The sequence below is a fragment of the Syngnathus typhle genome, linkage group LG1, assembly GCF_033458585.1.
Source record: "Syngnathus typhle isolate RoL2023-S1 ecotype Sweden linkage group LG1, RoL_Styp_1.0, whole genome shotgun sequence".
Taxonomy (NCBI): Eukaryota; Metazoa; Chordata; class Actinopteri; order Syngnathiformes; family Syngnathidae; genus Syngnathus; species Syngnathus typhle.
The window spans coordinates 26,159,236-26,186,654 of NC_083738.1; the positions used below are offsets into that span (position 1 = coordinate 26,159,236).

Genomic DNA, 27,419 nt, shown 5'->3' on the forward strand with positions numbered 1-27,419 from the left:
GTGGAGCGTTAGCAACAAACAGGACACACTTGATTAGCTTTGGTGTTCACCAAAAAATGACATGGCGGCCCGGATAAGTTTGACACCTGTGCTTTAAAAGAGTCCCATAAAGAATTTAAAGTCTCTCGTCCTCCGAGGTCAAACGACACAAAGTTGGCTTATCTGCGGAAATGACTGTGTGCTGTCATAGCGCAATGCTAATGCTAAACAAGCCATTTTTGTGCTCTTTAATATGAAAGGTTATTGTCACGGGCGGGAGCAAAGAGACAAGCGTCGAATTGCTCTCGCAGCAAGTGCAATAATCTGTTTGGAAGCATTTGGACGAGCGTTGAAATGTGCTTTTGCCTTTAACCCGATGAGCCTCGAGGCAACCAATGGAACTGAATGCTGATTTTTGCTCATGTTTTGTTTGATGAACATGATTTGGTGCATGCAAATGACCCTGACTGGCTTTTTCTGCTGCAATTTCCCACCTCTCTCTCTCTTTCTCTCCATCGCTCTTCGTGCACGTGCATCTGTCCAGGTGAAAACAGCTGCGAAGAGGTTATTGACAGCCAAGAGGGAACGGGTGGGTAATGAACTTTTGTCATCCGCCGGCCAGCGTAACGGGCCCGGCGGAGTTTTACACGCGCCGACTCCAAAAGACTGAAACAAAAATGACTTGCAGGGAGTAAAAGACCAGAAATGAGTTGTGTTTGAAAAGTAGTGATGGCGTGAATGGAGAGTGTCAACAAACCGTTTGTGAGTGGAGATACATGTCGCTGCTCAAAACTATTTTCTTTTCAGATCACTTTTTGTGTGTGGGTGCACTTGCTAATTGTGTGTGACTGCTGGCAGGCCAAGTTCTTCCCTGTCGCATACCCGGTGAAGTCGGACTGCCCGGTTTTCCCGGTGTACCTGGACGGCCAGGTAAAAAAAAAAAAGAAATTACTGGTAAAGAGACGTGAAACCACGACAGAGTCTCATGGCAGCTGTTTGTTTCTGTTAGGTACAAAAGGTCAACCGGGCTCACCGGGAGGCCCCGGGCGTCCAGGATTAGACGGTGGCAAAGGAGAGAGAGGAGACCCCGGCTATGGAGGACAGCCTGGACCTCAAGGTAGCCGGCCAGCCAGCCAGCCGTACTTAAAGTTCAGGATGAACCTAAAATACTCTTTAACCATGAACTGAATTTGACCTTTAGCGACCCTTGGATTTTACAATTCTTTGGCTATTTCTTAACCGTTTCACAAAATCACTGCTCCAGTCGCTCTTGTGAGACCAGAATTTTACCACCGTATGTAATTCTCATCCGAAATGTCCCTCCAAGCCACCACTTGAAAAGAACTCATCCAATTTTAATTGAACCAAGCTATCAATCCATTTATTGATCTTGCTTCCTCTTGCAGGTTTTCCCGGACCCAGAGGGGATGCCGGAGTCCCCGGTACCCCGGGGCGGAGTTTTGATGGGGCCAGGGGGAAGGATGGCGTCCCGGGACGCCCCGGAGCCAAAGGCCAGCCTGGGGAAGTTCTGGGAGCCACCGGGGGGCCTCCGGGACAGGATGGTTTTCCCGGAAGTCCCGGAGATAAGGGCCAGCCTGGCACACCAGGAGGGCCCGGATCGCCCGGTGCGTCACGCTGATGGCGTTAGAGTCCCATGAATACCGTAACTCAGTCAGCACTTTTGTTCGATCAGGTCTGGATGGGCGCTCGGGTGTTCCTGGGCTTAAGGGGGAACGCGGAGTGGACGGTTATCCTGGGCTTCCTGGTCCTGTCGGCCTCCCGGGCGACCCAACCGTCGAATTCCCCGGTCCGCCGGGAATCGATGGCAGCAAGGGCCAAAGCGGCTCACCAGGTGAAGAAAAAGTTTCCTGTTAGACGAGCAAATGCGATTTTGTGACTTTGTCCTGATTGTTGATTCTCTCCATTTTTGAACCAGACGTCACACCACGCGTTTTGTCGTGTTCAAACTCACCCGAAAGATTTTCTCCCTCCCTTTGCGTTGATATTCCCACGTCTTGTGTCTTTCCTCCACCTTTCTTTCCCTCCTTCCCACATCGTCACCTCCATCCATCCTTTCCGCCTGTTTCCTCTTGGTGTTGGCTCCTTCCAATGTAGGCTGTCAAGGTGAGATACTCCCCCTTTTTTTTTTTTTGGTTTTCCGCATATGTAGCAATCCGCTCCATCTTTTGCTGCTTCCATCAACGGCCCAACGCACATCCATGTTCCGGCTCAAAATGTCCATGAAAGCATCCGCTCAATTGAATGAGCAACTTTGTGGACATTTTAGCTGCAAGACATTTGGAAGTGTTCTTCTTTCCAGCTGTTCTTATTTTTTTTATTGCAACTAGCACTAACATTTGTAGTGCACCGAGACGTTCCAGTTGTTGTTCTGCCAATTTCTCTGCACTCGGCTTGTGTGACCACAAACTCAACAAGGCTTCATTCTTAAAAAAAAGGACTTTTTCATCACGTCCCACTCACCTGGTGGGACAGCTCAAAAATTCTTTTTTTTTAAGAATCGAATGGTAGAATTTAGTTACTCCTTGATGGTTTGAATATGCTAATTTAGTCTGGAATTGCACTACAATTTTTGTTTCTCAATACTTACATCTGCAATCACCAACTTAGTTCAATTTATTTTAATCAACAACGCGGATGATCATAAGTATGGAAGTTTATCTGTGCCATCGGATTTTGAATTCGAATTTGTAGCACTGAATTTTTTTACATCCAATTTTTAACACTGAATTTTTTTTTGCATCTAAATCAGACTTTGAATTTTAAAAGCCATCGAATTTCTAGCACTGAATTTTTTTTTCCTAAGACATTTTTTTCAACGTCTCAAAAAATTCATGGTCAAAAAATTCAATGTCTTAAAAAATTCAGTGTCAAAAAATTCGACATCTCAAAAAATTCTATGTAAAAAAATTCAATGTCTAAAAAAATTCAGTGTAAAAAAATTCGATGTCTCCAAAAATTCAGTGTAAAAATATTCAGCGCGGACATCCGGGGTAACCAAGGGAGAAGTAATCGATCCCTGTATCAAATCATCCAACGTTCAGCCAATCAAGTTACGCTCCATTGGTCATGTGACGTCGAAACAGGAACGTCGTGAAGTTCAAGTTCATTACAGTATTACAGTATTAACTGTTACTGTTACCTTTGAACTTCACGACGTTCCTGTTTCGACGTCACATGACCAATGGAGCGTAACTTGATTGGCTGAACGTTGGATGATTTGATACAGGGATCGATTACTTCTCCCTTGGTTACCCCGGATGTCCGCGCTGAATATTTTTACACTGAATTTTTGGAGACATCGAATTTTTTTACACTGAATTTTTTTAGACATTGAATTTTTTTACATTGAATTTTTGGAGATGTCGAATTTTTTTACACTGAATTTTTTAAGACGTGGAATTTTTTGACACTGAATTTTTTGAGACATTGAAAAAAATGTCTTAGGAAAAAAAAATTCAGTGCTAGAAATTCGATGGCTTTTAAAATTCAAAGTCTGATTTAGATGCAAAAAAAAAATTCAGTGTTAAAAATTGGATGTAAAAAAATTCAGTGCTACAAATTCGAATTCAAAATCCGATGGCACAGATAAACTTCCATACATAAGTGTGTATTTTCCAATCAGAGTGCAATTGCAGCCATACTCTGCAACGTGTGTATTTATAATCTGTGTGTGTGCAAGAATGCAAAATTCATCATTTCTTGGAGGTGAGTTTATTTGGAAAGGCTGATTGAAAACACAAAAAACACATTTTCAAACAATTACAAGTTTTGAAGAGTGCTTTTGATTGCTTTTTTAACCAACGGCGTGTTTCTCCATGCTTCACCCCCGATAATGATCGTTTAATATAATAATAATGAAACGAGGTCCATCGTCCACCAGGTTTTCCTGGTCGAAAGGGAGAGAGAGGAGACCCAGGATTCCCAGGACCTGCTGGTATGAAGGGTACTCCAGGACTACCCGGTACCCCGGGCTCATCAGGGTTAAGGGGACCCCCTGGACCTCCAGGACCAGGAACAAGGGAAGGAGTGCCAGGAATACCAGGAAGGAAAGGTATGCCTCTGATGACATTGCTCGTCGTTGGAAAAAAAAAAAAGCAAACAGCATGTTTTCTTTTTCTACACAGGCGAACGAGGTTTCCCAGGCGTGACGGGCTTCCCCGGATCACCAGGACGTCCTGGGAATCCGGGATTTCCTGGGGGGAAAGGAGGACCTGGAGGGCCAGGAAGAGATGGACTTCCTGGAGGGCCCGGTTATCCTGGACAGAAAGGTAGTGTGTCCAAAACCGGGATGAAGGTGACCACGCCTGGGTTTTATTTATTTATATGGTTCACAGTGTTCCATTTACATTTTTAGTCGTGTATTCATTCTAGTCACATTTCAGTATGTGAAAGTTTCAGAGATCAAAAACTCTTTTTTCTTTTCTTCTCGTATTTAGGCGAATCAGGGTTTCCCGGTCCTGCAGGCCCACCCGGCCCTCCAATTTTAGGCAGGGAGCCACCGAGAGGGGACCCCGGAACCCCTGGACCCAGCGGCCTTCCCGGCTTCGTCGGACCCCGAGGTATACATACATTGGTTGCTTCCATTTGCATGAGACGAGTCAGTCGCAATACTGCCATTGTTTTCCACAGGGGACAAAGGTTTTCCAGGTTCGCCGGGTCGTCAGGGTCTGCCTGGACTCCCGGGTTTTGCTGAACAGAGTAAAGGGCTGCCGGGACAGCCTGGTTTCCCCGGACAGCCTGGATTTCCCGGCGGCCCTGGTCCTAAAGGCGAAGCCGGAATCCTGGGATTCCCCGGCACCGCTGGAGCAAGAGTAAGGAAAAACTCTCAAATATGACAATTTTGGACAAGTTTCATTCTTTAATTTTTCGCAAAGCTGAATATCTCTGGCTTAGTGAGGAGTGGGGAAGGGCGAGTACTAATACCAGGTATCTGGGATGATACTGGCCTTATTTTAATGGCGGCTGCCAAATGCCAATAACGCCTTCCAATGTTTAAACCTAAAAAAAAAACAGTTTGAAATTGAGCAAGTCTTCCTCACCAGTAGTGGGCGCTATAATGCCATATCTTGACACATTGACAAATCACCATATGTACGTCAAATACAAAGCAAGGTTTTTGTTCTTAATCATCTCTAAATGTGCGAATTGAATTTTTTATATTTGAAAAAGTATTGGTGGTATCAGTATTGGTATTGGTGAAAACTTCTAGCGCTGAAAAAAAGGCAACTGAACATTAGTTAGTAGAGTCCTGCATAGAAGTTGAGGATGTGAGTTTCAACTTTGTTTTCTTTACAGGGAGACGACGGATACCCTGGTAACCCCGGAAATCCTGGACCGTCCGGTCGTCCTGGTACCAAAGGTGAGTTCGATTTCACCTGACACACAAAAGCTATTTTAATATTTATTTATTACTTTAATCTAATTTAAATCCTAAACTGTATTCCTCAGGTCAGCCTGGAGAGTCGTATGGCTATCCCGGCGGTCCTGGCCAGAAAGGGCAGCCTGGAGATCCAGGATATCCAGGTAAAGCTAGAAGGAAAGGTGCCACCCACAAGGCTCCAATCACTTCGCATTGATTAAGCGCAAGCTGTGTTCCTCAAGGTGGACGCGGCAACATTGGCGCTCCCGGTGATGATGGCTTTCCTGGAAGTCCCGGTTTCCCTGGTCTCAAGGGAGGACCTGGAGAAGGTGGACGGCCTGGAATAATGGGTGAGCGTGACGACGGATGGCTGCCATCCATGTTGGATGGAATTCTTCTTCAACGGGCCCTTTTTGTACATTTACCAACATATATCATGTCGGTAGGTTCACCTGGTTACCCAGGTCCCAAAGGTCAGTCTGGCTTCCCCGGGAGAAGTGGGTCTGATGGAACCCCTGGTTTGCCCGGAGGCCCTGGAGGCCCTGGACCTAAAGGTCAGACAACAACTCGCCTTTTGTTTTTCTTTTTTGGAGTAAAACAATGAATGCCGGACAGACACCCTCTTGTGTTTTTTCAGGTCTTTCTGGAGCTCCTGGTTTGGACGGACTTAATGGCCTCCGTGGACCTAAAGGCCTTCCTGGGACACCTGGTAGTTAGCTTTCTCAATGCTAGGAGTTGATTTTGTTTGCTAATTGTAACTTCTTTTTTTTTTTTACAGGGGTGAGTGCCGGAACTCGACAGGGTGCCCCTGGTGTTCCGGGGTTGAAGGGCGAGAGAGGCGTCTCTTACCCAGGAGGACCAGGTTTCCCAGGATCAAAGGGAGAGAGAGGAGCGCCAGGTTAGACAACCCAAGCCAGACATGGGGAATAATTGACGGACAGATTACATTTAGGTGGGCTGAACCGTAATGGGGTGTGGCCTTGTGTGTCAGGTGGTCCTGGAGTCAATGGATTCCCAGGTCGACCTGGACTCCCTGGTAATTCAGTCGGTTCAGACATTCCTGGACCCTTGGGAGATCCCGGCCTCCCTGGCCTGGATGGAGAGTTTGGTAAGTGCAGATCTTTAATTCTACCCTCTTGGCTTTTTCCTGTCTCACCTTCATCGCTTCTCTTCTTCAGGTTTGACTGGTCCTCCAGGCCTTCCCGGGCCACCCGGTCCAGGTACGGACCAGGGAGAAAGAGGTGATCCCGGACTCCCGGGTTTCCCTGGAGCCCCTGGCAGGAAAGGAGAACCAGCGCCTTCCGGAAGCCCCGGACTCCCTGGCAGTCCTGGCTTCAAAGGTAGACTTGGACTTCTTTGAGACTTTCTTTGTGATTATTATTTATTGTCACCGGGAGTCGTTTTTACACTATGAAATCTACTTTGTAGGACCCCAAGGTGATACTGGATTCAGCGGCACTCCAGGTCTTAAAGGATTTCCAGGTGACCCTGGCTATTACGGAGGCAAAGGAGCCAAAGGTTTCCGAGGTAAGGGGACTCAAAACTCCAAAAATGTGGAGCAAGACTTTAGTTTATGTTGATAATGTTTTGCGTCGCCTTCCTGCTCAGGCCCGGCGGGTCCAAAGGGTCGCCCCGGTATCACACTGCCCGGGAGAATTCCATCGTATGAGCGACCTGTGGGAGATGTCGGTCCTGTAGGTAACCCTGGATCTCCTGGTTTCCCCGGAGGGCCCGGTCAGCCTGGATTGCCTGGACGCCCAGGTGAATATTTACAAAACAGGAGCATTTTTCATTCCTGTGCCCCAAGGTACATGTTTTCGGAGTTTCCAGCCATCGCTTGGTTGATTCCTTTGAAATCAAGCTTTCACCGTTTATTCCTCAGGTCCGAAGGGACGTCCAGGCGGTGTTGGTAAACTGGGCCGCACTGGTTCCGCTGGTTCAGCTGGACCAATTGGTGACCCTGGTCCTCCTGGTTTTCCCGGAGCCACGGGAGATCAAGGTATGCTTTAGTTTTTTTTTTACTCACTTTGCGCAAGATACACAAAAAAATACCTCTTTGCATTTTCTTCCTCAGGCCCTACCGGTGTTGTTGGTCGACCCGGTAGTCCCGGCTCGGTGGGCCGCAGCATCAGTATTGGCTACACTTTGGTGAAGCATAGCCAGAACGCACAGATTCCCATGTGTCCTCAGGGCATGGCCAAACTGTGGGACGGCTACAGCTTGCTTTACGTGGAGGGTCAAGAGAAGGCACACAACCAGGACCTCGGTATGAAAAGGCGCCAGATCGGCTGACCTTTGCTGGAAACCACACGTCTCGTCTTTGTCCTCCCAGGTCAGCCGGGTTCCTGCCTCCCCAGGTTCAGCACCATCCCGTTCCTCTACTGCTCCCCAAACGAGGTGTGCTACTACGCCAGCCGCAACGACAAATCGTACTGGCTCTCCACCACCGCGCCCATTCCCATGATGCCCGTGGCCCAGAATCAGATTCGGCCTTACATCAGCAGGTATCGAGCGCTTTTGCAGTTCAGATTTTGGAATTTTTGGAATTCTCTCTTACAATATTTTCCGCCCCCAGATGTTCAGTGTGCGAGGCGCCATCACAGGCGGTGGCGGTCCACAGTCAGGACTTGACCATCCCCAACTGCCCCCCGGGCTGGAGGAGTCTCTGGATAGGCTACTCCTTCCTTATGGTAAGTATTGCCTCAAAAATACATAGCTTCAAAAATATTTCAGCAGGAAATGTATGTGGTGACCACCCCCCCCATCCTATTTTACAGGGCTGTGATGCTATCTTGTAGCATCGTAGCTCAGCTTTTTCAGCAGAAAAAAAAACCCGCGCAAATGCGATGAACATTCTCCAGAGCTTTTGCTAACATCTCGGTGTAACTATAGCTCTGCCCTCATATTAAGTTGAGACGTATGACTTTCCTTTTCAGCGCCATCTTGTGGCATTTCAGATCAGCCTTTTCAGCAAAGTACAAACATACTCTCTGGAACTTCCTCTAACGACCCAGGCTAAACTTTTTTCTGCTTTTATTTATCTGATACAAACAAAATGTTTCTCCGGATTTAGCACACAGCGGCCGGGGCCGAAGGCGGCGGCCAGTCCCTGGTTTCCCCCGGCTCGTGCCTGGAGGATTTCCGGGCGACGCCATTCATCGAGTGTAACGGTGCCAAGGGCACGTGCCACTACTTTGCCAACAAGTACAGCTTCTGGCTGACCACGGTGGATCCCAACCAAGAGTTTGTCTACTCGCCAGCGCAGGAGACCCTGAAGGGAGGCCAAGAGCGCTCCAAAGTCAGCCGCTGCCAAGTGTGCAGCAAGGTCTTGTAGGGAAGAGGCGACAAAAGAGGAAAAGAAAACTACAAGAGCAAGAACATGTGACTGAAAATGAGCCTCCTCTGCTCGATCATAATTTTCAGAAAGAATGGCATATCGGGAGGGGTGGGGGTGGGGGGGTCGATGAGAGGAGGGCTCTACTCTCCTCCGGATTATCACTGACCATGGTGCTACGTTGTGTGTTTTGTGTTGTCTATGTCTTTGCTCCCGTGAGCATGGTTTTGGGGGCGGCTACCTCAGAGCATGCCGACTGTTCCGCCTTTGCATCTGCTGGGGTCTGCATCACTTGTTGGATGCTGGTTACTTCCGAAAATTTGAATATGAGCTGTTTTAGCTGCAGCACATGCAAAAAAAAAAAAAAAAAAGTTTAAAAGCTTTTTTTTTTTTTTTGACGACTGGCTAACATTCACGTGTACTCATTCTTTATGCATGCATTCATCAGAAACTGTGGCGACAGTATTATTTGGGAGAAGTGTCCTTTTGTGTTAGACTGCACCCCGCAGTTCTAACGACAACAAACGTAACGGCACAATACATTCGCTTCTTGTTACAGTTACGACATATGCATCTTTATTTTTCAGTCAACATGTATGTTGTTTGTGTTCTTCTCACCGGTGCTACTACCAGACGAGCTGCATAAACTAAAGCAGCACTCTTTTCTACAAATCCCCTCGCATGGCCAACCAGCAGCAGTTCTGGATGACAAATATTTTGCACTGATCATTTTTGGGGAATAAATATAACAAACTAAATCACTTCCCGGGCTGAAAACTATTTTGTTTTCACTTTTTGTAATTCAACACCACACACTCTTGTCTGATAGAATGTTAATTATTGCTGTACATAGTTTTTTGCTGACACCCCCTAAATGCTCTTAGTGCTTTGTTATTGTTTGTTTTTTATTTCCTAGGCAACATAAGCGTTTTTTTTTTTTAGCGTGCGCTCTTAAGAATGGACTGCTGAATTTCCCAAATATATTAATAAGGATAAAACAGATGCCCAGATAAGGAAAGCTTTGGGACTTAGAACCACTACTATGACCACATGTCTATAGATTTGTCTCGATTTGTAATCTAAAGTGTAATTATTCTATCAGAATCATGATACTATCCATCATTTTTATTTACCGGGATAGGAGGGGTGGGCAGACGTGTACATTAAAATTAGAGGAGTGGCAAATATCCTGTATATTCACTCTGATGTTTGTTTGAATATGTTATGCATCCAGTGTCAGCAGTGATGGAAAAATAAATATGGTTTTCCTCAAAAAGGACCAGAACCAAAGAAAAACAAATGACATTGTATACTTTTCTCTGCTCATGCCGCCTCATTTTGTTTTTCTTTTTTTGTTCCAACGCAACAGCTCCGCCGTTTTCAGTGAGGCTGTCGCCATCTTGTGGCCGGGAATGGAACTATCGTAACTGCCTTACCTTACCTTTTTTTTTTTTTTAAAGCCTCGGTCTTTCAGAATGTCTTTTTTTTTTAACGCTTTGCTATCTGTATATCATTTTAATTAAACAGGAGAGAGAAAAACTTTAACAATCTATTTTGGACAAATGTTTATTGTCAGTGCAACCTGGTAGTTAGTGGTACAATACAAAATGCATGCAGTGTATGAATTCGGTATTACGCAACAAAAAATATAGTGTACCTTCACGAGAAGCTGACATTGTATTTAATCATCCATGTTCATTCATTTACTTTAAAAAAATAAAATAAAAAGTTCATACCCAGACCTTTCCCTTGCCCCCGCCACCCACCCCATCCCGGCTTCCGCAGCAACCCCCCAGTCCACGATGCTGACTGGCCGGTAGGTTCTTGTACACGGCCCGGCTGTACGGGATGAAGCACAGGCCCAGCTGGAGGTGCCTGGCCAGGCGGCAGTATGCGGCCAAGGCCAGCACCAGCAGAGGCGTCACCAGCAGGAAGCCCACCACCAGTAGAGCCACGCAGCCTCCGTCCGTCAGCAGGTCGGCGCAGTACATGCTAGTCCCGTGGGGTCGCACCTTTAAGTGAAGACAGCATTTGTGAGTAACACAAAAATAGAAACCCTTCCTAAAGTTGAGCTCACTCGAGCCAAAGGTGGGATGGTGGTAAAGTGTAAACAAACGAGGGAGTTTGAGAGGAGACAGCAGGACTGAATCTTCCTTATCGCCTCGTGACGTGACGGAGGAGAATGTCGGGAGTCGAAGCGAGGCATCAATCACCTTTTGGGGGAGAGAGGGTGAGCGCGGCCGATTACAAGCTTTCTGACAGTCGGAGAGTCAAAACACCGGAGTAGATGCGGAGGAATTGTCTCGTGCAAGCTTGCTTACTTTTTGGTTTCATGCGCTATCTGCGTCTTCAAAGCTGAGAGAAAAACGAGTGGAATATCACCACCAGGTAGTCTGGTGATGACCTCCTCTAACTTTCTTTTTTTCCATCTTGCCAGGTCCGCCTTAATCCTCCACTAAGCCGCTGTCACATGAAGTCTAACCAGAGGAACGTAGAAGAAAAGTCCACTCATTAAAGGCCATTGTATTAGAAAGTCGCTGAAGCGTGACCGTCTTGACTTAAGCTTACTGGGCCTGTTGGTCTCCCGAGAATCCTTTCAAGATTGCGAAATGCATGTGATGAGAAGATCCCTCACATCATGGGCGACCAGGCCTCCGAGTAGGAAAAGTAAAACCATTCTTGGTCTGGACACGAGTTTCCCCTCTTACTTACCGTGGAGTGGCAGAGGAACCCGAAGAACACCATGACGATGGCTGGCGTCAAGACGCTACCAAACACCAGCGCGGCCAGGCAGGCATTGACGGCGGCGATGACCAGGTTTTGAGCCGTCACCAGAACCGAGCAGGCCCAGCAGTCCAGGGACCCCCGCAGCTCCAGCGGGGTCTCGCCGCCCGCCCCGCCCTCGGCTGCGGAGTAAGGTGGGGGCACCACCACCCGCGAGGGCGTCTCCCTGCCCCCTCCCGCCACCGCAGGAGTGGAGGCCAGACACTGGTGGTTGCCGTGAGGGTGATGGTGAGGCGGCAGCTCCTCAGAAAGATCCAGGACCTGATGGTGCGCCCCCTTCTCCAGCGTGCCAGTCATACTCATGGTGGACTGTGGGAATGAAACATCATCTTGACGAACGGAGGAGGGGGGAAAGTCTTTTTTGTTTTGAATTACAAATCATGTATTTTATGTCACCTGTCTATGCTAGCGATGTGAGCAAACCACGGCCCGGGGGCCAGTTCTGGCCCACCTGCAATCTCAGACCGGCCCTCACAGTGAACATGGTTAGATTAAATGCAAAAAAAAATAGAGCTGTCAAAATGTATCAATTAATCAACAACTTTAGCTTTTTTGTAAAGAGTTTGCCAGAGAATTTGCGCCACCTTGTGCCTACTTGCCTAGTTAAAAAAGGTTCCTAACGTTGTACTCACATTGTTGTCGCTGTGTGTGAGGGTCCGATGGACCTCTCGCTGCTCCTCCTGCTTGCCTTTGCTGCTTTTCTTCTGTGGATTTCACTTTTTGGGCTTCCGTTGAGCTGTATGTTCCTCCTCAGTGTTTCTCCTGGAAGCAAGCGGTGTCTTTGTCTCAACTCATCTAATTGAGTCCATAATGCTGTCTGGCCCGGTTCTCCCTCACTCCACTTTCTCCCCACCCACAAAGCTTATCAGCAACCCCCCCCCCTCCCCATCCCATGCAACTCCCATCAGCACATGCATTCCTCCTCTCCTATCCAGGGCATGTGCTGCACCCCCTTTCACCCTGCGCCTGTGTTTTCATGGGGGATGGGTGTCCGGCCGGGCGTCTCATAAGAATGTGTCTGCTCTTGAATGGTGCTTAAAGCCAATATAGCGTCCAGACAGATATTGGAAACATTGATGTCGATGTCATGAGGGTGTTTAGTTTATTTTTTTTTGCAGTACACTTTAAAAATTGTCATGATGAAGAGATGATTGTTGTCATTTTTAAAAGTATATTAAAAGAACACTGGAAAAAATGCCCAAGACAAGTTGAGTGTGATGTAAATTTTGAAGAAATTTAAAAAAATGATGAGTGCTGACTGCTTCGCTGGAGGTCCGAGATTTTGGCCCAATGGTCAGCGGTCTGTGCTCCCAAGCTGGTAATACGTAGTTGTAGCGTTGAGTACCAACATTGAGTAAGTAAAACAAGAAGAAACCACCTGTTAATGATAGATAATAAATAAATAATCATAAACTCAGAAGAGTTTCATATTTTTCGGGATAAATGTCAAGTTTCTAGGTAGGGTTTTAAACTAAGCTTAGGTTGTGAACTAGTTTAGGGCTTCAAAGTAGGATTTCCAACTGGGGTTAGGGTTTCAAAGAAGAAGAATTTGTGGTTAGGATGAACGGAACAGTTTATCGGTTTGAATCAGTCGAAATACGTCAAACAAACAAACATACGCTGAATCATAATCAATTGCTTTTATTTTGAAATGTTTACAACAACAGTGAAAACACAATATTTTCTGACAGCAGTAATTGATTAAAATACTGCAGTCAGTGATCAAAAAATGTAATCCATGACTGGATATACATCGACATGAAGAGAACACTTTTCTGGCAGCGGTGATCGAGTCAAAAACTCCAATCAGTAATCAAAAATGCAATAACTGGATGTAAATTGACAGTGAGATGTAGATGCGGTAACAGACCATAGGAAATGATGGAAAATACTGGATTACTCTTCTTCCAGTTACATTTCTACAGTCGCAAACATCAGTAACATAGCTCTCTAGTGATTCAAAATTCTTTATTTCTAATCATACATTCTATAGAAGCTTTTCTTTCGAACAAAAAACTCCCAAGTCCCGGGCTCGCTTTTTAAAGGCGATGAGGACAAGACAACAGGACACGAATAAAAACAAAACCATGAAAGATAGCAATAACCGACTTTGGACTTTCATTCCAGCCTCGAGACGATTGGGCTCTTTGAAAGCACTGGAATTTCTGTACAATGTGTTTTGCTCTTTGCGTCAGTAACTTTACGAAAAGGCAGTCAAAGTTAAGTCAAGCACGCAAAAAAAAGAGAAAAGGACAAACCAAGTAGAGTCGAGTGTAAGTGAACATAGCACGCTTGTTCACATTCTATCTCGTTGGTTGATAACAGCTACCGTTTTTTTCCGTGTATAGTGCGCAAAATTTAACTAATTTATTGTCCTAAAATCTGGGGTGCGCATTATACATGGGTACAAATTTTTTTTTTTTTTTTTTTAAATAAAGTCATGGTACAACAAAACCAACAACAGGACTGACCGACAAAGTCGTGGAACAAAAAGACAGGGTGACATTACCAAAGACAGGAACAGAATGACAGTAACACATGCAATGATCCGACGGTGAGCGAGGGGCAGACAGGACTTAAATACAAAACACGTTACATCGATTGAGGTGACACAGGAAGAGAGTGGCGACGCGAACAGAAACTATGGCAACCTAGACACATAGCAAAACTGGGGACGAGACATGACAAACCTCCCTCGAAATAAAACTTGAAATCACCTTTCTTCTTGTTTGTTGTCAATCGCGCATCGCATTCAGTCTTTTTATGGTTTTGTTACAATGGTGATGCTATTTATTTCGAGCAGAGTCAGAAGAGCATTAAATTCTCCGTCTTCGATGATGACTTGCTTGCATTGTCAATTTTCTCCATGGGCTCTTGGGCCGTTGGGAACTGACACAGCCAGGTGGACTCTACGGCGCCACCTGTGGCTCCGGTGAGGTAATTGGAAAATGCGCTGTGGGTTTTTCGCACATGAAGCTGTTGACTTGGGCGCAGGACATTAGCTTCCATCTTCCAGTCTGAAAGAAAACAATCCATTTTTGTTGGCGCGCAAAGCTCTTCTTCTTCCCAATGCTCATTTGAGGACGCACCTGCCGTAACACAGCCACGCAGTGTTGGTCTAGGCCGACGCGCTGGATGGGTTCTCCCGCGGCCCAGTGGGTGAAGGTCACCTGTTGGCGGTCCGACCACACCAACGTGCCGGGAAGCGCCAGGTCGTTCAGTCCGGTCCACATGTCGCTGGTTTCTGATGGGAGGGAACAGAGCTCTCATGCGGTTCTCAGATGTTGACGGGGACTGTTAATTAACGGTCGGGATGCGCACCAAGGTTGGAGACATTTTTCCCTGACGCCTGCTCCATCTCGCTGCGGATGGACACCAGTTCGGCACCGAAACCACGACACACCTGTTGCGCATCAGCCCAGTTCTTTTTGGCCTCAAATGTTTTGTAGCAGAACCCGGCAAACTCCTCCCAGTCAGGTGCCGCGCATCTGGGCTCTGCAGGCGAGACCCCGTGTGAGTTGTAGTCGTCATGACGGTTAGCGGGAGATAAACAACTGGTTTTGGAACTCACCCCCGTCCGCAAACGTGTGAGACACACCCAGTGGGTCGTTCAAACTGCAAATAGTAAAGCGATAATTAGCCGGTGGCTCTTCATGGGATTTTTCCGTGAAGGTCGGCCACTCACTCTCTGGAGGTGATCCCGTTCTTGGTGGAGCCCGTGTAGACTTGCTGTTTGGGAGCTCTCATCACAATACAATCTCCTCCGATGTCGTTCCGGATGACGCCGGCGTGAATGGCGGCCGCGCAGATGTGCGAGTCCTGCATTTACACAAAGTTGCAAACACATACAAGACCTCGACCAGTGGGTCAGGCAATCACGTACCGCGGAGTAGACCATCAATCCAAAGACAAAGTGTTCCTCTTTGTCACAGCCCGGTGGACAGCAGAAGCTGCAGAAGGTACATGTTGTGAGATTGGCAACAGGCCCTCATGAAACATCGTGTCAGGCGTGACTCACGTCATCGAATCGGTGAAGCGGACGCTGTTGAACTTTCTGGCGCAGGTCGTCTCATCTGTCGGACAAACGGCGAGAGTTCGTGGCATTTGTTGGCAGTTGTTGTTTTGGGCAACCAAAGCGGCGGATTTCACCTTCATGTGCGCATCCCAAGATGTCGAAGCGGAGCCCAAATTCTGGACGATTCTCCAGGAGCAGGATGCGGACGTACTGAGCGAACGCGGGCGTCTCAAGCAGATGAGTCCCACCGCCGATGAACTAGAAATCAAATGTTTCCTTGTTTGTTGTGACAAAATTGGAGGATGAGGTCGCGGTCGACTCCATTGGCTCGAATGTGCCATTGTGTCTCGCCATCAGTGTCAGCTTGTTAAAGAGGTATAAAACCAGGTAAAAAAAAAAAAAAGACTCAGATAACTCGAGGGAAAACACAAGAACAAACGCTGTTACAAAGTTGGGTCAAAAAAAATCTAACCGAACTCTTTTGCGCAGAACAGTCCAGTTTGTACAAAACAACTGCTAAAATGCCAAAACAACCCATAGTTAAGACAAATTCACCCTGCTTTCCGAGTCAGTCGAATTTTTAACCCAGCAGATCCGCCCTGCCATCCGAACCAACATGCGTTCTTCCAAAGTTATCATTAGGAGTAGAACAATCGCAAAATTGGACATTTTGTACTCACCGCAGCTGTACAACATCAGGAAAACGCAAGACAGAAGGATCAGCGCCAGGCGGGCAGCCGGCGGGGTCATCATGGCTTCGGAAGCCCATCAGAGATCTCGAGGCTATTGAACGCAGAAATATTCATGTGGTGCACGCATTAGCTCCGCTCAAGACAAGTGACGACCGCTCGGCTGCTGCTGCTCGGCCCCCACCTTCGCGAGCAACGCACCCTTGGAAGAGCGCGTTCCTGCGGAGACGGTCTATGCGTGTGCACGCATGACTGAGGGAACGCGGTATCATTTAGGCCAACTAAGTCCAAACTTTTGACACCACTTTGATTTTATTCGGGATGGGAAAGAGGGACAACCTTTGTGGTCATTTAAACCTACGTTTTAAAGTGAAGCCAAGTAAGGTGTCAAAGTTTTTTTTTTTTAACTTAATATCGTTCAAAGTGGATTTAGCGCATAACAACGTTGGCTGACGGAAAGATCGAAAACATTGGGTCGCTCAATCAGCTGACGTTTTCTGATCACTTTTGTCACATAAGGGCTGCTTGCAAAAAAAAGTCAAATGAGCTATGGAGCCAAATGCAGGTCTATATGGCTTCTTAAAAGGCACGGGCGGTACATATTCCACTCTACTTAGGTCGCAAACATTTTAAGTGCAGAAGACAGTGAAATCAGATGAGACCAAAGAAAATGTCATTGAATTTAATATTAATTGTAAGTTGGGCTGGCAAACGGGATGGCAAGACATTTGCTGAAGGTGGCAACTGCCCTTCCTTGCCACCCTGTAAAACCGCCTATGCAAAAACACAAAATTGGAAAATTGAAAAATCAAAAAATCGGATTGAAAAAAAAGCAAGCGTCCGTATATGAAGGAAACCTGGGCCCCAAACGATCAAAACATGCGTGACACAGCAACGTTCAAAAGCCCAAAAGAAAGCATCCAATCGCGAGGACCGACGAGAGCATGCGGCTGCAAGCAAGTCGTACTGACTTGAACTGTAGAGACCAGTGGTTTTTAACCTTGTTGGAGGTACCACACCCCACCAGTTTCATAGGCGCATTCACCGAACCCCTCTTTAGCGAAAAAAATAAATAATTCAAATTCAAGACATAGATGTTTTTTACTGGTGCATAAAATGAGCCGTGCATGACCAGCACCTTGTTCAAAGAACAACAAATTACACCCCTCCAAATGTTGTTTAAGCATTTTTTCTTTTGCGCATATTTGGCTGAGGCCACCACAGAGTCATAGAAGGTCCTGAGGAGAGCCCTGCAAGGACCTCAGTCTCCTCAGCAGGTGGAGGCGACTCTGGCCCTTCTTGTACAGGGCGTGGGTGTGATCAGTCCAGTCCAGTCTGTTGTTAAGGCCATCACCCAGGGATTTGTAGTTCTCCACTACCTCAATGTCCGATCCTTGGATGTTCGCCGGAGTGAAATGGGGTGCTGTCCTCCTGAAGCTCACAATCATCTCCTTTGTCTTGCTGGCGTTCAGCTGAAGCTGGTTGAGCTCACACCAGCTGACAAAGTCCTCGATGACCATCCTGTATTCCAGATCGTTCCCCTCCGAAACATATCCAACAATGGCCGCGTCGTCGGAGAACTTCTGGATGTGGCAGTGTATAAATCACTGCATCGTCCACCCCAACATCAGGACGGTAAGCAAACTGCAGGGGGTCCGGCTGCGCTCCCACCAGCAAATATAAATAGGATCAAATAAAATATATATAATGTAAATTCTTCATACAGTTGGAATGCGATGATTCAATCAAGCGTGGCACCCAAAAAAAGAAGACATCCCTTCAACCTCAGTGGGGTTCATTCAATCCTGCTCAGAAGGTGAGGCGTTGGCTGAGGGAGCATGAAAGAAAATACATTCAAGGCATTGGCATTTGTTCAAAACAGCAAGCGGAAGACGTCTCACTTACAAGCTGGAGCGTAATTGGCTGAAATGGAAGAGAAGCGAGAGGAGATTAGGAATCGCCACAAACGGAGCAAACATTTGTGTCGTCGTTCACCTTGTTGGCTTTTGGGACGCTTGGCCAGGAACACCCCCAGCGTCACCGCCATCGCCACCAGAGCCAGGACCACCAGCGGGACAGCGATGGCCACCGCCTTCTTCCTGTCTTCCTCTTCTTCACAAGGCAACAAAACGAGACACGTGAACGACTGTCGGCATGATGCCGAGCCGTGTCCGACGCGTGGCTCACCCTGGATGCGCACGTTGCTCAGGATGCTTTTGGCGTACAGCTTGGTGACCATCTCCTCCTGGACGCCATCCAGTTTGAACACGCATTCGTAGCGGCCCTCCGCGGCGGGCGTCAGCTCCACCTTCAGGTCGGCCGTGGTCTGGAAGGTTCCGTCGTGGTTGGGGAGGGTCTCCCCCATCTCCACGTCCTCGTGGATCTCCTGGCCGTCCTTCCTCCAAAAGAGGTCCGACGTCCTGGGGTAGAAACCCGTGGCGTGGCAGGTGATTGGAGAGGAAGGTGTCTTCTGCAGGAGAGACACCGTGGGAAGCTCTGTGCGCAAAGACGGAGAGAAGAGTGGAGGATGTGCATGGAGGAAAGGAAACAACTTGAAAGAGCGTCAAAGATGGACATTGTGTGTGAGCTTGAAAGACGCAAGAGGACAACGTACCAGTTCTGGTCAGGAAGTCCCTCCCGTTGCTCACGTGCTTCTTCAACTCAAAAGGACACACCTCAGTGAAGTAATTCTTAGTGTATTGATTCCTCTCGTCCAATTGGTCCCACTTGAGTTTGGTGATGAAAGCTTGCGGATGTGCTGCGATCCAGCTCATCGTCTTCAGCTCAAATGATATGAAGTCGTCTCCATCGTAACTGTAATGCCACCAACCATCAACCTCCCCAGTCTCATCATTCCATTCACAGCCTACCATCCTCTGAAACATGTGAACACCTGAAAGGATGGCGCACACGATTCAGCGAGGACGATGATCAGAGAGAAGCCAGCAGTGACAAAAAAAGTGTCATTTGACGAGCAGAAGGTTGGACGTAAACAAACCTCCAGTTTGATTGAAGCGCTTTTTAGCGATTTCAATGTTGACTTTGAAGTACTGCTCAAGATTAATACTGCCCGCCGTCTCTCTCTCCCAGAAGTGCGGATCATCTTCTGTGATTTTGTCCACCCAGTCTTGTTTTGCTTTTGCTTTCCTGTGGTTGCTGTCAAAGTGCAGAATCTGAACGCCGTCAACATACGCGGCGTTCCAGTACTCTGGTAGCTTTGCAACTTGAGAGCCCGTCACGAAATAATTGAGCGTGTGAATGACTGGAAGACAAACACAAAAATGACACACATGATCAAATCAATCTTCATATTTTCAATGATTCTGCCTGCAGATGGAACTTTGCAGCACTTGAAATTGGAAATGTCATGTTTCTCCAAACGCGTTCTTCCGCACAAACTTGTCAAACTTGAATTTGACAACCTTTTTTCTCCCAGTTGTTCGATTTCAGTGTGACGCCCTAAGCGAGATATTCGATGCTGCCTTCATCAGATCTGATGAAGGCGGAAGAACCCGCCGAAACATGTCAGGTAAATACACCTAAAATAATTTGTTTGATATAGAAGAACCAGTGAAGTAATTGAAAAGGAAAAACAAGATGAACTTAGTCCAACTTTTAGATGTTACCTGCTGACAGTTTCGATTGTGTCTCCAGTCTTCCTCACAGTCGAAACTGTCAGCAGGTAACATCTAAAAAAATGTTACTTGTCTGAACATAAGAACTGCCTTATATATATATATATATATATATATATATATATATATATATATATATATATATATATATATATATATATATATATATATATATATATATATATATATATATAATATATATATAATTTACGGAGACACAATGACTCTTATCGAAATAATAATGTAAGGAGGCTATACAATGTTTTTTTCTGAAAGATTAGACACAACTTTATTGCCATGACTGTCAAATGTTAATTATTAATTGCAAAGACTCCCCTGTCCAACATTTCATTCTTGTGCGTGGGCTTTTCCACATTTCATCGATTACATATTTATTCTGAGGCATATCAACTTGATTGTTGCCATTTTCAAGTTTTCCAACTTTATTACATTTATAATAATAGCTATGTATTTCCGTATAACTCCGACAAAACGGCCGTTTAGGTGAAAGAACTTAAAATGCCGACGGAACAGACGAGTGAAGAAACCGAAAGCAATAAACAATAATGACTGCGTCAGTTCCAAATCAAGAGCGTCAATTTTTAAGATAATAAACCGACTAGCTCAACTTACCAGGCGTCACGCTGTATAGTTGCACAGCCAAAACAAAGAATGCAAGTAAATTCATTCTAAACATCAAGTTGTTTATAGATTTTCGTCAAGCAGGGTATTCGGTCAAAGTTGCGACTCGTCCGTCGTCCAAGAGGCGAACGCGGAACAACAGCGAAGCGCAGGACGCATTTCCATTACATCCCTCTTAAGCCAATTGGAGTTCAGCCCGGCGATGACGTCACTCAGGCCAACTGTATGTTAATAAACTGAGGATGGCTGAGAGTGTCGTGGTACACTCGACTGTCTTGTGTGCATGGACCATGAGTTCGACTCCCGCATATGACTGTGCGTGCGTGTGCGTGCGCGCGCGTCTTAAAAATATATTTATATATATATAAATAAACCACGTGTTGAAACAGCGCTGCTCACTGGCGGGCTGCGTAACTACAACGTAAATTAAAGTTTGGCTCTCCGTGAAATCACGTGACCGTCGAGGGCTTTTATCATTGAAAATATCCATAAACCCAGCTTGATTGCTGAACGTAGGTCAACTTTGCCGCCATATTGGATGTGGAAAAGTGGAGCGCTGGGTGAAAGATTCAACTATGGCCAGTTTTGTTAAAAATCACTGATTGCCTACTCTGCTCTCACTTTTTAATTTGCCAAAAATAAATTAATAAAAAGAAAACAATTCGAACAACCCGAGTGTTTATTATTTATATAATATTCAGGAGGCTATATAATGATTTTCTTGGAAAGATTAGATACAATTTTATTTCCATTATCGTGAAATGTTAATTATTAACTACCTACATACTCTCCTGTATAACATTTAAACAATGTACGATGGCTTTTCCATATTTTACCGTAAGTTTTGCCCCAGCTGATGTGGCGCCACAAGATCTTGCATCGGTCTCGTGGCGCCCTCTATTGACTAAAATATGATTTGGAGTACTTGCTGTGAACTGTCCTCACTTCTCATGACATCCATCATCAATAATAACTTGATAACTAGATGCTTTGTGATCCAAATGGGCGTTATTAATTGCATACTTTCAGCTCAAACTGATCAATAAAATGCCCTCAGAATCAAGTGATGGGAATAAATACAATGAATCAGTCTTGTTACAGCCCAAAGTGAGAACAATCATAATTAGCACTTTAGAGATACTAAAATGAACGTAGCGAGTTGAGTAGTGCGAGTCTGAAAAGCAGCGAGATGACCCAGAAAGTAAATACAATTAGAATTGACTCAAAACTATGTATACAGCCCGTTTTAAACAAAGTGCATCAGCTGCATTTCAATTTGAAATAAGAAACATTTCCAAATGATGATGATGATAGAACTTTATTCATTCCACAGCGGGGAAATTTACTTGTCACAGCAGCGCATACGAGTGCCAACATTTCAAAAAAGGTTAAATAACAGACAAGGACAATGACAAGTGCCGCTCGCAGAGACGAAACCCAATTGTATCAGGTGCACCGCATGTTGTAGAGCAGGGGTCACCAACCTTTCTGAAACCGAGAGCTACTTCCTGGGTACTGATTAGTGCAAAGGGCTACCACTTTGACACACACTTCTGAAATAGCCAATTTGCTCAATTTGGCTTTCACTATGTGTTATTATTGGAACATTTGGAGGAAGTAATCTGGGTAATCTTTCCCACGCCCCCACTCCAAACCCAAGCGGCAAATCTCATTCAGAAATTTCAAAAACATCAACCAAGACACTATAGCACAGCTTCTCTCCTCCTCCTCTGCAACCTTTCCATCAGTCAGCAAGGCAGTGGACCATTACAATATTTCTTTGGCCAAACTTCTAGGTATCCACGCCCCCCCAAAAATAAAAAAACAGTCACTTTTTCACGCTCAGCCCCCTGGTACACCAGTGAGCTGCGTCTGATGAAGTCAACTGGACGCATCCTGGAGCGTCGTCTCAAAGCCTCAGGACTGACCGTGCGCAAACAGGCCTCCAAAGAAAATCAGAAGGCCTACTCAAAAGCCCTTGGGACTGCACGTGCCCAGTTCTACTCCAATATCATAAACAATAGCCCTGGAAGTTCAAAAGAGCTCTTTTCAACCATCAACCACTTTCTCAAACCCCAAGCCACCCCTCCAACAGAATCCTCAGAGGTAGTGTGCAATAACTTTATGACCTTCTTTAGCGCTAAGGTTGACAACATCCGCACCCAGCTCCCCTCCTCTTCTGGCCCCTCCACTTCACCTCCACCCCCCTTCCGTCCACCCGGGACAGTCCAGCCTCTCCGCTGCTTCTCGGAGGTAGAAGACATCATTAAAAAAGATGAAACCCTCCACATGTGCCCTGGACCCTTTCCCCACAGCCCTCGTTAAACAACAAACCTCAGCCATTAGTCCCCTAATAACCAATGTCATCAACCTCTCACTCCAGTCTGGCTCTGTACCCCCAGCATTCAAGACAGCCATCATTACCCGCCTGCTCCAAAAACCCTCACTTGACCCGGACAACCTTGCCAACTACAGATCTAGCCTCCCGTTCCTCTCCGAGGTTCTGGAAAAAGTGATAGCTGCCCAACTTCACACTCATCTCCCCCGCAATAACATTGCTGAGAAATTTCAATCCGGTTTTCGCTCTGGCCACAGCACTGAAACGGCCCTTGTTAGGGTCACCAACGACCTTCTCATGGCTGCCGATGCAGGCTCCCCGTCACTCCTCATTCTGTTGGATCTGTCCGCTGCATTTGACACTGTCCACCGCAATAGCCTCCTTAACTAACTTCACTCCGCTGGATTCTCTGGCACTGCTCTAACCTGGCTTCAGTCCTACCTCTTGAACCGAACAGAGTACGTTTCCCTGGGAGGGAAACGATCCGACCCTCACACTGTCACCTCCGGTGTCCCCCAGGGATCTGTATTCGGTCCTCTCTACATGCTACCCCTCGGCAAGTTCGGCATCTCATATCATTGAAATGCGGACGACAAATTGCTCCTCAAACTCGACCCCCTGCCCTCCACAACCCAGCCTCCTCCATCTCCCTCATCCATCCTCTCCCTGTGTCTGGAGGAGATAAAGGCGTGGATGAACATCAGCTCCCTGCAATTCAAGTGACAAAACCCAAGCCATGTGAATTGGCATTCCCCATCAGATCCATACCTGCCCAATAACAAGCATCTCATTCGCCGGTCACACTATCCCCCTCTCAGCCACTGTCCACAACCTGGGTGTGAAAGTGGACCCTCAACTCAACCTAGAGTCACACATAAAACACATCTGCAAAACCTCCTTCTTCCACCTCAGGAATATTTCCAAACTCCGCCCCACACTTACCCTGACGGATGCTGAGAAACTTGTCCACGCCTTTGTCTCCTTAAGGCTAGACTATTGTAACGCACTCCTCATCGGGATCCCTAGCAAGAGCCTCCAATTCACACCTTCTCCACGTCCCGAAAACCAAGCTGCAAATAATGGAAAAAAATTAATCCGTTTCAAGACAAAAAGCCCCGCCTTTTTGAAGCATTTTTTCATTTGCGCATATTTGGCTGAGGCCACCACAGAGTCATAGAAGGTCCTGAGGAGAGCCCTGCAAGGACCTCAGTCTCCTCAGCAGGTGGAGGCGACTCTGGCCCTTCTTGTACAGGGCGTGGGTGTGATCAGTCCAGTCCAGTCTGTTGTTAAGGCCAACACCCAGGGATTTGTAGTTCTCCACGACCTCAATGGCCGATCCCTGGATGTTCCCCGGAGTGAAGTGGGGTGCTGTCCTCCTGAAGCTCACAATCATCTCCTTTGTCTTGCTGGCGTTCAGCTGAAGCTGGTTGAGCTCACACCAGCTGACAAAGTCCTCGATGACCGTCCTGTATTCCAGATCGTTCCCCTCCTAAACATATCCAACAATGGCCGTGTCATCGGAGAACTTTTGGATGTGGCAGTGTATAAATCACTGCATCGTCCACCCCAACACCAGGGCGGTAAGCAAACTGCAGGGGGTCCGGCTGCGCTCCCACCAGCGAATATAAATAGGATCAAATAAAATATATATAATGTAAATATTTCACACAGTTGGAATGCGATGATTCAATCAAGCGTGGCACCCAAGAAAAGAAGACATCCCTTCAACCTTAATGGGGTTCATTCAATCCTGCTCAGAAGATTAGGTGCTGGCTGAGGGAGCATAAAAGAAAATACATTCAAGGCATTGGCATTTGTTCAAAACAGCAAGCGGAAGACGTCTCACTTACAAGCTGGAGCGTAATTGGCTGAAATGGAAGAGAAGCGAGAGGAGATTAGGGATCGCCACAAACGGAGCAAACATTTGTGTCGTCGTTCACCTTGTTGGCTTTTCGGACGCTTGGCCAGGAACACCCCCGCCGCCACCGCCATCGCCACCAGAGCCAGGACCACTAGCGGGACAGCGATGGCCACCGCCTTCTTCCTGTCTTCCTCTTCTTCACATGGCAACAAAACGAGACACGTGAACGACTGTCGGGGTGATGCCGAGCCGTGTCCGACGCATTGCTCACCCTGGATGCGCACGTTGCTCAGGATGCTTCTGGCGTACAGCTTGGTGACCACCTCCTCCCGGACGCCATCCAGTTTGAACACGCATTCGTAGCGGCCCTCCGCAGCGGGCGTCGGCTCCACTTTAAGGTCGGCCGTGGTCTGGAAGGTTCCGTCGTGGTTGGGGAGGGTCTCCCCCATCTCCACGTCCTCGTGGATCTCCTGGCCGTCCTTCCTCCAAAAGAGGTCCGACGTCCTGGGGTAGAAACCCGTGGCGTGGCAGGTGACCGGAGAGGAAGGCGTCTTCTGCAGGAGAGACACCGTGGGAAGCTCTGCGCGCAAAGATGGAGAGAAGAGTGGAGGATGTGCATGGAGGAAAAGAAACAACTTGAAAGAGCGTCAAAGATGGACATTGTGTGGGAGCTTGAAAGACGCAGAGAAGGCGTGAGAGGACAATGTACCGGTTCTGGTCAGGAACTCCCTCCCGTTGCTCACGTGCTTCTTCAACCGTAAAGGACACACCTCAGTCAAGTAATTCTTCTTGACTTGATTGTATCCGTCCAATTGGTCCCACTTGAGTTTGGTGATGAAAGCTTGCGGATGTGCTGCGATCCAGCTCATCGTCTTCAGCTCAAATGATATGAAGTCTTCTCCATCGTAACTGTAGTGCTCCCAACCATCAACCTCCCCAGTCTCATCATTCCATTCACAGCCGTCCATCCTCTGAAACATGTGAACACCTGAAAGGACAAGATTCAGCGAGGACGATGATCAGAGAGAAGCCAGCAGTGACAAAAAAAGTGTCATTTGACGAGCAGAAGGTTGGACGTAAACAAACCTCCAGTTTGGTTGAAGCGCTTTTTAGCGATTTCAATGTTGACTTTGAAGACCTGCTCAGTCTGAATACTGTTCACCGTATTTCTGTCCCAGAAGTGCGGATCATCTTGTGTGATTTTGTCCACCCAGTCTTGTTTGGCTTTTGCTTTCCTGTGGTTGCTGTCAAAGTGCATAATCTGAACGCCGTCAACATACGCGGCCTCCCAGTACTCTGGTAGCTTTGCAACTTGAGAGGCCGTATCGAAATAATTGAGCGTGTGAATGACTGGAAGGCAAACACAAAAATGACACATGATCAAATCAATCTTCATATTTTCAATGATTCTGCCTGCAGTTGGAACTTTGCAGCACTTGAAATTGGAAATGTCATGTTTCTCCAAACGTGTTCTTCCGCACAAACTTGTCAAACTTGAATTTGACAACCTGCTTTTGGTTTTTTTTTGCTTTTGTTAAAAAATCCAATAATAATATGAGGCAATCCTTTTGTGAAACACTTTTAGATGTTACCTGCTGACAGTTTCGATTGTGGTTCCAGTCCTCCTCGCAGTCGAAACGTACAGCAGGTAACATCTAAAAAAATGTCACTCGTCTGAACAAAAGAACTGCCTTATAGAATTTACGGAGACATGATGACTCTTATCGAAATAATAATGTAAGGAGGCTATGCAATGTTTTTTTCTGAAAGATTAGACACAATTTCTTTGCCATTACTGTGAAATATTAATTATTAATTGCAAAGACTTCCCTGTACAACATTTCATTCTTGTGCGTAGGCTTTTCCATATTTCATCGATCGCATATTTATGCTGAGGCATATAACTTTGATTTGTGCCATTTTTAAGTTTTCCAACTTTATTACATCTATGTATTCCCGTATAACTGAAAAAACGGGCGTTCAGGTGAAAGAACTTAAAATGCCGACTAAACAGACGAGTGGCGAAAACGAAAGCAATAAACAATAATGACTGCGTCACTTCAAAATCAAGAGTGTCAATTTTTAGGATAATAAACCGAAAAGTCCAACTTACCAGGCGTCACGCTGTATATTTGCACAGCCAAAACAAAGAATGCAAGTAAATTCATTCTAAACATCATGTTATTTCTCGATTTTCGTCAAGCAGGGAATTCGGTCAAAGTTGCGACTCGTCGTCCAAGAGGCGAACGCGGAACAACAACAGTTTACGAGCTTCGATTACCTCTCAGGTAAGCCAATTGGAGTTCAGCCCGGCGATGACGTCACTCACGGCAACAGTATGTTAATAAACTGAGGATGGCTGAGTGTCGTGGTACACTCGACTGTCCTGTGTGCATGGACCATGAGTTCGACTCCCCCATATGACTGTGCGTGTTTGTGCGCGCGTGTCTTAAAAAAAATATATATATTTTAGATATATATATATATATATAAATAAACCACGTGTTGAAACAGCGCCGCCCCCTGGTGGGCTGCGTAACTACAACATGAATTAAAGTTTGGCTTTCCGTGAAATCACGTGACCATCGAGGGCTTTTATCATTGAAAATATCCATAAACCCAGCTTGATTGCTGAACGTATGTCAACTTTGCCGCCATATTGCATGTGGAAAAGTGGAGCGCTGGGTGAAAGATTCAACTATGGCCAGTTTTGTTACAAATCACTGTCTACTCTGTTCTCACTTTTTAATTTGCCAAAAATA

At 46.4% G+C, this 27,419-nt stretch overlaps 4 protein-coding genes across 8 annotated transcripts in view; 1 reads left to right on the forward strand and 3 right to left on the reverse strand.

Annotated features, from left to right (window-relative positions):
• The window catches only part of col4a6 (collagen, type IV, alpha 6), a 40,357-nt gene extending 31,432 nt beyond the window's left edge, over nt 1-8,925 (forward strand). For 2 of the 3 annotated variants that reach the window (XM_061295545.1, XM_061295687.1), the window contains 24 exons: nt 524-568; nt 838-909; nt 989-1,096; nt 1,386-1,604; nt 1,673-1,831; nt 3,881-4,051; nt 4,125-4,268; nt 4,437-4,559; nt 4,630-4,811; nt 5,296-5,359; nt 5,449-5,523; nt 5,602-5,709; nt 5,806-5,913; nt 5,997-6,068; nt 6,138-6,257; nt 6,351-6,467; nt 6,538-6,699; nt 6,788-6,886; nt 6,968-7,120; nt 7,242-7,358; nt 7,434-7,625; nt 7,692-7,863; nt 7,935-8,049; nt 8,433-8,925. In XM_061295545.1, the coding sequence (XP_061151529.1) occupies nt 524-568; nt 838-909; nt 989-1,096; nt 1,386-1,604; nt 1,673-1,831; nt 3,881-4,051; nt 4,125-4,268; nt 4,437-4,559; nt 4,630-4,811; nt 5,296-5,359; nt 5,449-5,523; nt 5,602-5,709; nt 5,806-5,913; nt 5,997-6,068; nt 6,138-6,257; nt 6,351-6,467; nt 6,538-6,699; nt 6,788-6,886; nt 6,968-7,120; nt 7,242-7,358; nt 7,434-7,625; nt 7,692-7,863; nt 7,935-8,049; nt 8,433-8,693 (3,158 nt within the window). In that variant the 3' untranslated portion in view covers nt 8,694-8,925. The remainder of the gene's footprint in view (nt 1-523; nt 569-837; nt 910-988; nt 1,097-1,385; nt 1,605-1,672; nt 1,832-3,880; nt 4,052-4,124; nt 4,269-4,436; nt 4,560-4,629; nt 4,812-5,295; nt 5,360-5,448; nt 5,524-5,601; nt 5,710-5,805; nt 5,914-5,996; nt 6,069-6,137; nt 6,258-6,350; nt 6,468-6,537; nt 6,700-6,787; nt 6,887-6,967; nt 7,121-7,241; nt 7,359-7,433; nt 7,626-7,691; nt 7,864-7,934; nt 8,050-8,432) is intronic. The other variant, XM_061295614.1, reaches the window with a different exon arrangement.
• A 1,498-nt stretch (nt 8,926-10,423) lies between these two features.
• On the reverse strand, nt 10,424-12,275 carry LOC133144242 (transmembrane protein 88-like). Its single transcript, XM_061266835.1, has 3 exons — nt 12,110-12,275; nt 11,406-11,786; nt 10,424-10,705 (listed from the first exon to the last, which is right to left on the reverse strand). The coding sequence occupies exons 2-3, from the start codon at nt 11,778-11,780 to the stop codon at nt 10,424-10,426; spliced, it is 657 nt and encodes a 218-aa protein (XP_061122819.1). The 5' UTR covers nt 11,781-11,786; nt 12,110-12,275.
• Nucleotides 12,276-13,102: 827 nt separating this feature from the next.
• On the reverse strand, nt 13,103-16,184 carry LOC133159750 (C-type lectin mannose-binding isoform-like). Its single transcript, XM_061287096.1, has 9 exons — nt 16,173-16,184; nt 15,627-15,750; nt 15,496-15,550; nt 15,361-15,427; nt 15,163-15,296; nt 15,049-15,092; nt 14,799-14,972; nt 14,567-14,721; nt 13,103-14,494 (listed from the first exon to the last, which is right to left on the reverse strand). Exons 3-9 carry the CDS (start codon nt 15,498-15,500, stop codon nt 14,387-14,389), a joined length of 687 nt encoding a protein of 228 aa, XP_061143080.1. The 5' UTR covers nt 15,501-15,550; nt 15,627-15,750; nt 16,173-16,184; the 3' UTR covers nt 13,103-14,386.
• A 663-nt stretch (nt 16,185-16,847) lies between these two features.
• On the reverse strand, nt 16,848-26,935 carry LOC133159675 (BOLA class I histocompatibility antigen, alpha chain BL3-6-like). Of its 3 annotated transcripts, none has more exons than XM_061286917.1 (7): nt 26,771-26,935; nt 19,180-19,443; nt 18,796-19,074; nt 18,369-18,677; nt 18,177-18,293; nt 18,087-18,104; nt 16,848-18,009 (listed from the first exon to the last, which is right to left on the reverse strand). In XM_061286917.1, exons 1-7 carry the CDS (start codon nt 26,835-26,837, stop codon nt 17,981-17,983), a joined length of 1,083 nt encoding a protein of 360 aa, XP_061142901.1. In that variant the 5' UTR covers nt 26,838-26,935; the 3' UTR covers nt 16,848-17,980. The 3 variants fall into 3 exon arrangements, with proteins under 3 accessions (XP_061142901.1, XP_061142910.1, XP_061142920.1); XM_061286926.1 differs by lacking the exon at nt 26,771-26,935 and adding an exon at nt 20,450-20,616; XM_061286936.1 differs by lacking the exons at nt 16,848-18,009; nt 18,087-18,104; nt 18,177-18,293; ... (1 more) ...; nt 18,796-19,074; nt 19,180-19,443 and adding exons at nt 21,761-24,569; nt 24,647-24,664; nt 24,737-24,853; ... (1 more) ...; nt 25,367-25,645; nt 25,744-26,007 and having other exon boundaries at nt 26,771-26,933.
• Between the last annotated feature and the right edge of the window lie 484 nt (nt 26,936-27,419).

Bases quoted from the DNA above. Each gene is read 5' to 3' on its own strand.
- LOC133159750 (XM_061287096.1), bottom strand. The intron at 14,973-15,048 runs GTGAGTTCCAAA...TCTCGCCTGCAG, and splicing joins TCACACGTTTGCGGACGGGG to AGCCCAGATGCGCGGCACCT. The intron at 14,495-14,566 runs GTGCGTCCTCAA...GTTTTCTTTCAG, and splicing joins GCGTGGCTGTGTTACGGCAG to ACTGGAAGATGGAAGCTAAT.
- LOC133144242 (XM_061266835.1), bottom strand. From the start codon at position 11,780: ATGAGTATGACTGGCACGCTGGAGAAGGGGGCGCACCATCAGGTCCTG. The intron at 10,706-11,405 runs GTAAGTAAGAGG...CTTCACTTAAAG, and splicing joins GGTTCCTCTGCCACTCCACG to GTGCGACCCCACGGGACTAG.
- LOC133159675 (XM_061286917.1), bottom strand. From the start codon at position 26,837: ATGATGTTTAGAATGAATTTACTTGCATTCTTTGTTTTGGCTGTGCAA. The intron at 19,444-26,770 runs GTAAGTTGGACT...TTTGTCTTCCAG, and splicing joins AATATACAGCGTGACGCCTG to TCATTCACACGCTCAATTAT. The intron at 18,294-18,368 runs GTGAGCCACGCG...TGCCTTGTGAAG, and splicing joins GAGCAACGTGCGCATCCAGG to AAGAGGAAGACAGGAAGAAG.